Genomic DNA, 12,539 nt, shown 5'->3' on the forward strand with positions numbered 1-12,539 from the left:
GAGCGTTTTGAAGTTGTGGTTGATGTCCAGATTTACTGAGTTAAGCTTTTATGAGGATGGTTTCTTGAAAGCAATCTGTTCCAGTTTTAAAACGGAAATCATTAGTTCCAGTTTGACTGCATACAGTTACAGCCAAAAGTTTTGCATCACGTACAATTTTAGGATTGAGACACAATTAAAATATATAAATATATATATATATATATATATATATATATATATATATATATATATATATATATATATATATATATATATATAAGCCATAATAGTAGTACAGTATTTCATGTTAGATTTCGAAATCCTACATTTTTCAATTCTTGTCATTTTTTTTTCTTTAAGTACATGGCAAAACTACAGACGCTGTAAGTAATTCAATATGTTAACTTAACCTTATTCGGCAGGTTTCATTTGAAAATTAGTTAATTCTATAGGGTGATGCAAAACATTTTGGCTGGAGCTCCACATATCTATTTCTGTAGGATGAGCTGTGGCTAGTTTTAGTTACAACCCATTTAAAGCAACGACCTCAGTGTTTTCCTCCAAGCTCAACATCTATCCTTGCATAAAAACTAAAACTTTGCTGAGACTCATGTTCAGGGTAAAGCTCTGATGTGTCAATCAAGTAGAGGCTTTTTTTCACTAACGTATAGTTCTTACATATTGTAAAGGATAGAAATAACTCATTACACGTCATACTGTACAGCCATGACTTGTGTCTCTCAACACAAGCACAGGGTTGATTTCCATTTCGAAAAACTTCACTTTCGAACAACAAACTATAATAATTACAAGTGCATTACCGTGTTGGATCAAATGTTACTATTCTGGTATGTTAGTGCTAAAGAATAATTTTTTCCATGTTTTTTATGGTACTGGTTGCTTTTCAAATGGTATTATTTGGGACTCAATTTGATAGTTCATATTCCCTGATTAAATAGAAGACATCAAGACTTGCACTCCCTTTAAATAAGCCTCTATACTTCTGCATTTCTGAGCGTGTGGGTGCATTCTCTGTGCAGTATTTCAAGCTTGTTTTTGGGTTAAGTCTGGTTGGTATGGTGGATTCGGGGATTCCTGTGAACACAAATTTCTGGACAAACAAACATCTTAACAGTGTTCGCTAATAAAATACCTATTATTGTTTACCAATGCAGAAAGGCAGTCCTTTGATGCAAGAGAAAGGAAAGGGAGAGCGGAGAAGAGAATCTGTGACCTCTCTTGGTGAAACAAACATGAACAAAACTCTTAACTACAATAAAAAAACAGTTTGTTGCTGCATAAAACTGAAGACAGATGACAGGTCCCACGACTGACAACATCTCTGATATGATATACAAAGTGAATCTAAAATGTGATATTTCGTAAAAGGCATTATCACACCCTTAACTAGCTCCTGTACCGTTCCCGTGGTTCCTCTAACAAAAGTGCTGCTGATCCTTTCATTTCTAATGCATGTTCTTCACTCCAATTTGATCTGAATTGAATGAGTTCAGTATTCACAGCCCAGTTATTTTACCCCCTGATTTTCTCCCATCTATTTCGAATGTCCAAAAATGTTTCCTCTCACTGCAGCAAAAGATTCAGTGGGCGTCCTCCGATCCCAGGACCGAGCCAGCTTCCTCTTCTACACCGAGGAACTCGAAAGCGGATGTTAGTGAGCTACTGCCCTCTGGAGGACAAAGACCAGCCCTGCAGGTGTCCGCTCTGAGCTCACTAGGTGCCTGGCCAGCAGGGTCCACTGTAGCACGATGAGGAGAAACAGTTTTTGCTTCCCTAACCCCGTGGGCGTGCCAAGGCCAACGCAACGCTCCCTCCGGAATCGAGTCTTAAAACACAATTTTACCCAAAACATTTCAATTTATCCGAATGTTAAAGTCAGGATCAGATTGCATGTTTACTATTCATTCCCCCACAGCTGAGCATTCCCATACATAAACTTATTCTGTTGGAATTAAATCACAAAAACCAGCCAAATATTCCGATAATAACAGATGGTAGCCTTTCACTATCCACCACAATAGCACCTCTCCAGGCACATGGATACAATTTTCATCCCTGTCAATCTTTTTACACTTTTTCAGACCTTTGATTTATTACAGCAACATAAAATAAATACCTTTTACTTTGTCATATATATATTTTAACAGCTTGCAAGGAAAAGCGAATGTCTTTTTTTATTATGCGCTTCTTTAGCCAACATCTGGAAGAGTGAATTCCAGAGATTAGCTTTTAAATTCCTCCGTCTGCTGGCCAGACCCTGGGGATTTTGAAAGCTCGTGAAACTTGTTTCTTCTGGGATTTTTTTTCGTTTTGGTTTTTTGTAATCCAGAGAGCCAAGCTCAATTTGCTGCGCAGACACACACACACACTGATTCCTATTAATCAAATCTGGAGCTACAGTACCTGTAAGGCTTTCATTCACCTTCTTTTCCAGCAAGTAAAACCACACCACAGTTATTTACGAATTCATTCTTCAACCAGGAAAAAAAAATGCATTGAGACCTAGGCCTCTTTTACAAGGGTGTCCTGGCAAGGTGACCAGAGACAGACAACAGTAATTTCATGAATAACAACAACATCGCTCTAAAAATTCATCATAAGTTGAAGCTGGGATCAGAATCATTAACACTTGGATAATTCTTTCAACCGACTCATTAAAATAAATGTAATCTTAGTCATTGTTTAGTTGATACATTCAGGTTATTTATCTGATGTGCAGGGGCAGTGTGGTCTATTTGATTTCTCAGCATGTCCGGATCTCCACATTTGAATGTTCCTGGTAACACTTTATATTAAGTGTCTCTAATTACTGTGTATTTACATCATAGTTACTTAGTAAATTCCTGTGTACTTACATATAGTTGCAATGCTAGTATGTAAGTAATAAGACCCGACAGGCTGGGCAGTATTGGGCATTACCGGATCGCCCAGTGGCGTAATGAGGTCCGCGCTGCAAGTGGAGGGCCTTATAACCCCTGGAAGGGTCTGACAGTATTTAAAAAATAGCAGCTGTTATGGAAAAAAGTGTGGTTAAAATGAGGTGGCTCAAGGATATCAATCCAGGTGAAAAGGCACTTATGCCGGCACTTTTTATTTCCTGGTCATCTCTTGAAAGTTAATGTACCTCCCCTGCCAAGGGTACTAGCCAAGATGTCAGGAAATAAGAAGCCAATTCTCTAAGCTAGTTACAATATACTTAATGTGTACATCTTTTTACACAATACATGAATGTACACAAGTGTATCAGAAAAGGCAATTAGCCAGTTATTCGTGCATTTACACATTAAAAATAACTGGGTGGTGTGTTGTGTGTGCTGTGTGTGTGTGTGTGTGTGTGTGTGTGTGTGTGTGTGTGTGTGTGTGTGTGTGTGTGTGTGTGTGTGTGTGTGTGTGTGTGTGTGTGTGTGTGTGTGTGTGTGTGTGTGTGTGTGTGTGTGTTGTGTGTGTGTGTGTGTGTGTGTGTGTGTGTGTGTGTGTGTGTGTGTGTGTGTGTGTGTGTGTGTGTGTGTGTGTGTGTGTGTGTGTGTGTGTGTGTGTGTGTGTGTGTGTGTGTGTGTGTGTGTGTGTGTGTGTGTGTGTGCGTGTGTGTGTGTGTCTGTGTGTGTGTGTGTGTGTGTGTGTGTGTGTGTGTGTGTGTGTGTGTGTGTGTGTGTGTGTGTGTGTGTGTGTGTGTGTGTGTGTGTGTGTGTGTGTGTGTGTGTGTGTGTGTGTGTGTGTGTGTGTGTGTGTGTGTGTGTGTGTGTGTGTGTGTGTGTGTGTGTGACACACCGGACTCTGTGTGTGGTGTTGTGTGTCCTGTGTGTGGACGGTGTGTGGTCACACACACGTGTGGTGTCGTGTCTCTGATCGTGTGTGTGTGTCCCACACGTGTGTGTGCTGTGTGTGTGTGTGTGTGTGTGTGTGTGTGTGTGTGTGTGTGTGTGTGTGTGTGTCTGTGTGTGTGTGTTTGTGTGTGTGTGTGTGTGTGTGTGTGTGTGTGTGTGTGCGTGTGTGTCTGTCTTGTGTGTGTGTGTGTGTGTGTGTGTGTGTGTGTGTGTGTGTGTGTGTGTGTGTGTGTGTGTCTGTGTGTGTGTGTGTGTGTGTGTGTGTGTGTGTGTGTGTGTGTGTGTGTGTGTGTGTGTGTGTGTGTGTGTGTGTGTGTGTGTGTGTGTGTGTGTGTGTGTGTGTGTGTCTGTGTGTGTGTGTGTGTGTGTGTGTGTTGTGTGTGTGTGTGTGTGTGTGTGTGTGCGTCTGTGTGTGTGTGTGTGTGTGTGTGTGTGTGTGTGTGTGTGTGTAACGAGCGAGTTTCTCAAACTGTAAATTTGTGCTTTGCAGGGCGTCTGCAGTAGGAGACTAACTCTCCGTACACGATTTATAGAAACGATCCCTGATGAATTCTCTTCAGTTATGTCAATTCGACTCTCCCATCTCCTCAAGCAGACTGATTTCGCCCTGCTCCCAGTACAGAGTGTGCTATCTTTGTGACAGGTTGTTCTTCTTACTAATGCATCCATGGCCAACTTGGCAAAGGCTTGAAAAAAAAACAAACAAAAACATCATAACAGAATTCTTGCAATAAAAAGGGGATTTGCAACAAATGGAAACTTTCTGTGGGGATCAAATAATGTCTCTAAACACAATGTAACAGATTTAATCTTAGCTTCAAGAGCTAAACTATTAACTAACTAATGAAAAACTAAACCTGTCAAGGGACCAGCTGTGTACTGAGGGCACACAGTCGAAGCATTATCATGTTATTTATTCCAACGTTCTTATATGCAAAGCCTTCTAGTTAGTTTAATGACATTAGTTTACATGTTACAAATAAGTTTTATTCCTGCTTCAGAGGGATAGATAGATTATAGCATGTCGGAATTATTAGAGAGGTAATTTCACTGCCTGATAGGGGCTTTATTATTGAAGGTGTCTTTATCGTGACGTCAATAGGGGCACACTGGGAGTGTAAAAAAGGAACCATATTTGTGATGTGGTCCTGAAGCAAAGTTGTACAAATATCTGACCCCCAAGTCTTTTAAAAGGTCAGACAAGGCCACTGTTCATAATGAACTGTGTCACTGGGTCCAGTTGAATTACCAATATAACCCAAAGGAAGCTCCAGCTGCTTCCTTACCAGCGTGAGCTATGATGTTTTTTCCGTCTATTGAATCCTCTTGGTGGTGTTGACAGTTAGTTTCAAACTTTATTTTAGATTTTTTTTTTTTATTTAACCCTTCAACAGCTAACTTAGTAACATATTTACGAAAAGGAATCCACACATTTGTTTAAGCATTAATTTGCAAATAGTTTATGAATAGGTTACTGTCAACAAAAATGAAGAGGGTTGTTTATAATTTTAATAAGGCTGTAAAAGACACATTTTAAGAGATTTGTACCCTGTTTCCTTACAAAGCATGTATTTCAGTAACCTCACTTAAAAAAAAAAAAAAAAAAAAAATATGTGATTCTGATTTGAGGGTGTGATGGAAATCTAGCAGTTTGACTCTGGACATGTTATATAAACAGAGGAATTTAATTATTCTGTCAAAAGAATTAAATATATCATAATCTGTGTTTTAAAGATGCTGTTCTCAATATCACCTGTAACACAGCACCACCTGGTGTTCAGCAACAGGAAACAGCACAATTGCTGACCCTGGTCACAAACTTTTTAAATAAACTTCTCTAGATTTACCCTAGGGATTTAGTTGTATGTTCTATTACCTTTCAACAGTTGCTCAAAACAAATGTTCATAGTTTTTGTCATTTGGTACTTTTGAAAAGCAGATGTAAAGATAGTGGCTCCTATAAAATTTGATGATAGGGGTATTTATCACCTCTCTCAGCGTGTAGCATTAAAAAATAGTTAACTGTGTTTCACATTGAACACCAGAACAGTAAATGAATACAACATCTCTTGCTCTGTCAGTGTATTGTTGCAATGGCCAATCAGTTTTTTTTAAAAGAACTTCAGCTAGGAACTATATGATTGAAACAGCTTGATTTAAAAGAAAACTTATTTAAAACTCATGATCATATCAAATTGCTGAACTGAACAGATAAAGAACTTATTCAATCTGGCTGCCTATCTTTGAGAACGATACATTATGCCTTGGAAAATCCTGTTTTGCAAACAAGGGTCTGATCGCAAGACAGAAAAAAACATTGAGGGACACTTTAAGTAGTGTGCTGCTTAAGCATCTTCAGACCCACACAGTCTGGAACAATCTTGTCAGAAGGGCTTTTGGAATTTGGCACCTATGAATCCCACTGGCGTCGGCCAGGGTAGTATTCTGTAGAGCAGTGGTGGCTTTTCAAGAGGATGAGACAAAATACTGTGCCTGAAGCAGTTATGCAGAACCTGAGATTAAAAATGCAATAAATAGGGAAGAGAACACCATAATCGTTTTGCTAGGATTGGCTTGCAGCGCTATTAAGGACTGCGATAACGGAAAACTGCCATCTCACTCCTACAGTCAAAAGAGTGTAGCTCCCAAAGTGTAAAATCAAATTTCCTCTTTTATTTTATTATTTGCTTGAGTTTCATTGCCCGTATCACCTTGCAGGCGAATTCTGTATATAAATGTCTGAAGATTCTACAGCCCCATACTTTCTTACTGGGCTGCAAGTCACTTTCCAGTTATTTATTTCATTTTTAAAATTATTTATTTAACAGACACCTTTATCCAAGGTGACTTACAAGCATCACAGGGCAATAGGAGGTTACAATGAAAAACAATATTTAAATACAGTATAATTTACAGTAAGTGCAAATTACACGACTAAACCACAGCAAAAGATAAGATGCAACAAGTTAGCATTGAACAATTTGTATCTACAATGACATAATATTATAGCGCAAGGACAGTGGTTCAGCTGAGAATCCAGTAACATGGTGCTTAGGTCAGTACATAATAAGATGGGTAGATGGAGAGATCAACAAGTGCAGTCTAACAGGCTGAGGAAGCGATGGAAGACAGTGTAAGACAGAGCAGTCCTGAAGTTCTCCAGTAGCTGATTCTACGACATGGGGGTTGGGGTGGTGAAGGAGCGGGCAGGGGAGGATGGAGAGTATTACATTTAAAAACTGAAATCCTCTGTGGAACTGGCAGGTGAATGGCCAGGGGGCAGATGTTTTTGTCATGCTCGGGCATGTTTTGTTTTGAGAAAGTGTCTGATCTTTGAGACGACGGTAAAAAATAAATAAAATAAATAACATTACGGGTTCCCTTGTGCTGACGATGGATACTTTTACTTTTTTTCCACTCTCACAACTAACCCCTTCCACCATCGTCTCTCTTGCCTTGGCACAACTTAAAGAGTTTCCATTTCTCCACTAATCCTCCAGCTGCAGGTGGGTTTACCCCTGCCCAACCTCAGCAATTCTTCTTCCAAACCAGGGAGCCTGCGGAACCTTCATGATTAAAGAAAGTTTCTAAATCCTCCCATTTGATTTCCTGGAGCATAATTGTTTCTCAGAGATTTATGCACTCTAATTTCATCAGCATGCAAGTCTTGGCAGCTTGATCAAACACTATGAACTGGCAAAGCATCAGCTGGCTGGCTGGCTGTTGAGAGACGCTTAATATCACTGTCCTTATTTTGATACATTCTGTATCCCCTGTCCAAAGTGTGTTTGAAAACAAACAGTGGAGGTACTTATAGGGTTTTGGTAACTATACTCCCTTATTTCTACTTAAATCTAGTAATGTGTTTGTGACGTCATTTACTACATAGTGAATGAAGTAATAATCTACTTTCCATTCTATTTAACCCTTCAGACATTGTGATATTGAGTCTGTTTACCCACTTTTTTTTTTTTTTTTTTTTTACAGAAAATGAAGAATTGTGGAACCTGGACCATCCCAACAACAGCCACATTTCCTGCAGCCCGCAGGATAAAAAGTGTCTCCTGAGACACCAAGCCAAGATCCGAGAGCAAGGGATAAAAAATGGGAAGATGAAAAACAATGGGAATCGAGAAGAGAACAAGCCTCTGGTGAGTGTGCGTCAGGCCTTCCAAAACAAACATGTCATCCGTGAAGGGATGGTGCCCGGGAGAGCAAAACTGAGCCAGAGAAGCAGTTTCATCTGCTTAAGCCATGAGGCCAAACCTGTTTTCAAAATACAGCCATGGCTTTTTTTGTTCAATAAACAGAACACGCAGGGTCTGTTTAACTGACCTAGACAGCGACCTGTCTGAAAAATAATTAATATGTGAGGAAAATTAAAACCAGACCTGTTCTTTAGCATTGTTTATCTCAGGGGTTTCCAATCACAGCCCTGGAGGGCCATTCCGCTCAGTTTAACAGGTAGAAGAGATCATTATCTACCTCAGGGTCTGGATAGAGGTTTAATTAGTCCAATTAAACAATTTATTACAGGGTTGGAACAAAGCCCATGGGCCACAGCTGTTGTGTCTTATTCTCTATCCATTTTTGTTTTAGAACTTAATTTGCTATGAACCTGGTTTGATTTGGGTAACACTTTTCATTGAGTGACTCTAATTACTGGGTATTTACACAGTCGTTACTTAGGAGGCAGTGTGGGTTAAAATTATAACCAGAAGGTCACCGGTTCAAATCCCAGCTCTGCCACTGACTGACTCACTGTGTGTGACCCTGAGCGAGTCGCTTCACCTCCTTGTGCTCCATCCTGCGGATGAGATGTTAAATCAATGTCCTATTGTAAGTGACTCTGCATATAATGCACAGTTCACAGCCTGCCTCTGTAAAACGCTTTGTAATGGTGGTCCACGATGAAAGGCACTATATAAAGACAGTATTATATTAGTAAACACAAGTGTACTTACACATAATTACAATGTTATTAAGCATAGCAACAATGTAAATAATGTTGTTGTTGTTGTTAGAAACCTTTAAGGGAAGCGCTACTGAGATTTGTCACTGTCGAATTGCTGTTAAGGTCCTGCCACCATGCCAATCGGAGATGCAGAGAGCTCTCGACAGACTGGCAACCCAAACAAGAACCCACGAGGACTTCTATGCCATCCCCCTCCCCAACTGCGACAAGAACGGAAACTTCCACCCCAAGCAGGTTTCCCACATGCATTTCCATGGCTGTTAAAAGCATGTACATTTATCTAACGTCATTGAAGCGTAGAAGAGAAAAATAGAGAATTGCACACATTGTAGGATATTAAACAAGCAAGCAATTCACACAGCTAACCCCACCCACCCCCTTTTTAATGTATTTACTGATCTTAGAAATTTCTTAAAACTGCCTAGACTTTGAAAAAAACCTTAAACAGCAATGAAAAGCATTACATAGATTGGAGACTTAACATATTACAATTACACAAGCTGTGAGGAACAGGGTTAAGATATTAAACAGGTAAGAAGCTGGGGTGTCTTTCATCATGAATCTTACTCTGGCACTCTTGGTATATTGGTATATTTGTATATTGATGATTGCGCCTCTAGAGCTGTGGTTCTCAAACTGGATGTGTTGAAGGTCCCAATCTTGATATTTTTCTATAAGCTATATAATATATATATATATATATATATATATATATATATATATATATTATATATAGAATGAACTTAAAGCAAGTCTTACTGCTGACGCCTCCTGGCGCGTCAAAGTTTCTAGGTGGCGCTGTGCATATGGCTGGTGTCTTCATTTAATCTTGTATATTATTAAACTAAGTCAGCTTATTACATGGTGCGCACATTAGTAAATGCTGGACACAATCAGTAAACTGTTATTTGTTGTTAATTTTGTTCTCATCAAGTACCACAGACAAGAATAAAGGGGATAAAGTTTTGAGAACCACAGCTGTTAAAAAAGAAAAAATGTGTTTTGCTCCTGAAACTATACACTTGACCTGTTCGTTTCTCCAACAGTGCCTCCCTGCTCTGGACGGCCAGAGGGGGAAGTGCTGGTGTGTTGACCAGAAGACTGGCATTCGGCTGGTGGGGACCCCGGAGGACAAAGGGGAGCTGGACTGCCACCAGTTTGTAGAATCGATCAGGGAGTGAGCGTCGGTCGACACAGGGGTTGCCGCTGTGACCCTCGCGGGCTCACCCATGATGAAACTTTCTGGTGCTGATTTGTACAGTGATAGAAGGGACAATACCACATAACCTCATAAGTGAAAAGTTCTAGGGTGTGCAAAGGAAACAAGTTACATAAATAGAAAGAAAGGGCCCTCTTTATTTCAATCAATGTTAAAATCGATAATAAAGAAAAATAAAATAATAAATAGAAAGGGCTCAGCTGACATGCACGTAACGTATTTTTTTTTTTTGAAATTTGAAAATGATCATTTGGCTTGGAGAGCATGTAGGGTGTTTCGGCTGGATACCAAGCCAATGGTCCTAATCACTGCATATTGGCTGTAGTTTAAGAAGCAGTTAGCTGTTTTCTTTTTTTTATTGGCTATCGATAACACAAAAAAGGGACTTTGTTTAATTAAATCATTATATTAAAGGTCAAAACACTTCCGCCTTGTTGAACTGGTAAGTTCATTTGCACATCCTATCCAATGTTTAAGCTACAAAAAATGTTTTAAAAAAATAAATAAATACATTTAAAAAAATTGGTTATATCCTAAGAAAAGGCACCGCATGCAAGGAGATGCCAATAAAGTCTTCTGAAAGAACTGCATGTTTAATTGCCAATGATCATAAACTCAGGCTTTCCATCATAACACAGAAATTAAAGAGGTTCGATGGAAGAAAGTCTGCTTTGGAAAATCCAAATCTCAGACCAGATGTACTTGATCTCATATTCTCCAACTCTCTGTTTGTGCACTTACCATAGGGCTTCAGCAGGGTACACCTATAGTGCCTCTTACCTCCTCTCTAGCACAAGCTTCGGGGCTAAGATGCTAACTCTGGTCTGTAGAAGATTTATATTTTCGCATGCATGCAAACCAAGTAGAACTCATCCTGCTGCATGTGAATCAATCGTTGACTTAGCAATCCAATAGCATGTTTCCCTAAAATGTTAAACGACTTGGTGTGCCTATATGAATCATTGCACAGTGTGTACCACATTGCTCTGCCCAGCCTCCTGCTTCAGCCTCTTAGTTAGACAATGCCAGCATGTTGGCCTGAGAACAATGGTTCTAGTTCCCATCATGGAGGTCTCCCAGTTCACAACAGCATAAACTTTATGATGAACACAGTGGAGAGAACCAACCTAGTTTTAACTGTTGAGTTCCAGCAGTCCATTTTCAGGGGGAGTAATAAAATATTAAAATCCCATCTCTAGGCAGTGACTGACCGTCTTTTGGAACTGCTCTGTGGGACTACGCAGAATAAACATTCGGGAATTTTATGGCTGTTCAGTTTTACAATGATCCAAAGTCCTTTCCAATCCCGTAAACACTTGGTTTCTTTTTTAGTACACTTCAGGGAAATCAATATCTATAAAACTACTAAGATTTTTTTTTTTAGATTGCTAACACAGTACACACCTGGGTTGCCTGGTAAATGTACCTGATCAATGCCAAGGCTGATCCAAATGAGTTTGAATTTCTGACAATACAAAGCACAGTTTGTTTGTTTTTTTCACCCCAAGTACCCTGCGTCTGATTAAAAAGTATACAAATGGGAAATTAAGTGGTAGTTGATCAGTTAATAACACTGACATGAGCATAAGACCCGTTCCTGCATCTCGACTACAGAGCTTGACCTTCAGTAACTGATAAGTTTTGGAGCTGTATGATTCACGTGTAGCCCTTGCCTCTCCATTGAATTCATTAAACTACATTGCCATTAGCAGTGCTCTGTTAGAACAAGCTTCTCACAGTGGAAACGAATGACTTCAATTGAAGTCACCGGTTGTCAATTTAACAATTTAAAATTTAAATTCCAATTCCTTCGAAGCAATTAGACCTGGGAATTGATTTTAATGTAAGTGAAAATGGAACTGGAATTGGGAAACAGAAATTGCGTATTGCAAGAATACATTTGCAGGAGACATGGGCCCCTTTGCTTTGGTGTCTTGCACAAAGTCTTTTTATGTGCGCAATCTTTTAGTAAAGGTGATGTGGAATGTAGAAAATGAAATGTGAAAAAATAAACACATTAGTTTAATGGTACTGAATTGGCAAAATCTTGTGATACCTGCAACAACCAAACCAAGGGTTCAGTCCAAGGCATACTACAGTCTGCAAGATTGAAACTGAAGAGTAGCTCACTGTAATATATAGATATTAGTCTTGTTTTCAAGAAAGTCAGGGGATCAGGTTTAGATACTGCTACTGTATTTTGGGAATCAGAATAAGTGAACTATGGAAAACAAAAAAGTATAAAAGACTTTTAAAGTTTGCCCTTAATTATCACTCAACAAAACGATTATACAATGGTGAATTAAAATTTTTTCCCAATCATGCTTTACATGTGACTTTATTATTATTATTATTATTATTATTATTATTATTATTATTATTATTATTATTATTATTATTATTATTATTATTTTGAAGAGTCATTTGAACTTGATAAACTTGAATATTTGACTCTGCTAGTATGAAACATTATTAGTATATTGTATTTAATTTTCACTTTAATTGAATGTATTTCTTG

The 12,539-nt window shown here is 38.9% G+C and overlaps 1 protein-coding gene across 1 annotated transcript in view; it reads left to right on the forward strand.

The window, feature by feature from the left end:
* LOC121324510 (insulin-like growth factor-binding protein 4) overlaps positions 1 to 10,606 on the forward strand; it is a 23,379-nt gene extending 12,773 nt beyond the window's left edge. Inside the window, exons 2-4 of the mRNA XM_041266488.1 lie at positions 7,815 to 7,978; positions 8,905 to 9,036; positions 9,849 to 10,606. Coding sequence (XP_041122422.1) covers positions 7,815 to 7,978; positions 8,905 to 9,036; positions 9,849 to 9,983 — 431 coding nt within the window. The 3' untranslated portion in view covers positions 9,984 to 10,606. The remainder of the gene's footprint in view (positions 1 to 7,814; positions 7,979 to 8,904; positions 9,037 to 9,848) is intronic.
* The last annotated feature ends 1,933 nt before the right edge of the window (positions 10,607 to 12,539 follow it).

This window comes from Polyodon spathula, chromosome 12, assembly GCF_017654505.1.
Source record: "Polyodon spathula isolate WHYD16114869_AA chromosome 12, ASM1765450v1, whole genome shotgun sequence".
NCBI classification, from domain to species: Eukaryota; Metazoa; Chordata; class Actinopteri; order Acipenseriformes; family Polyodontidae; genus Polyodon; species Polyodon spathula.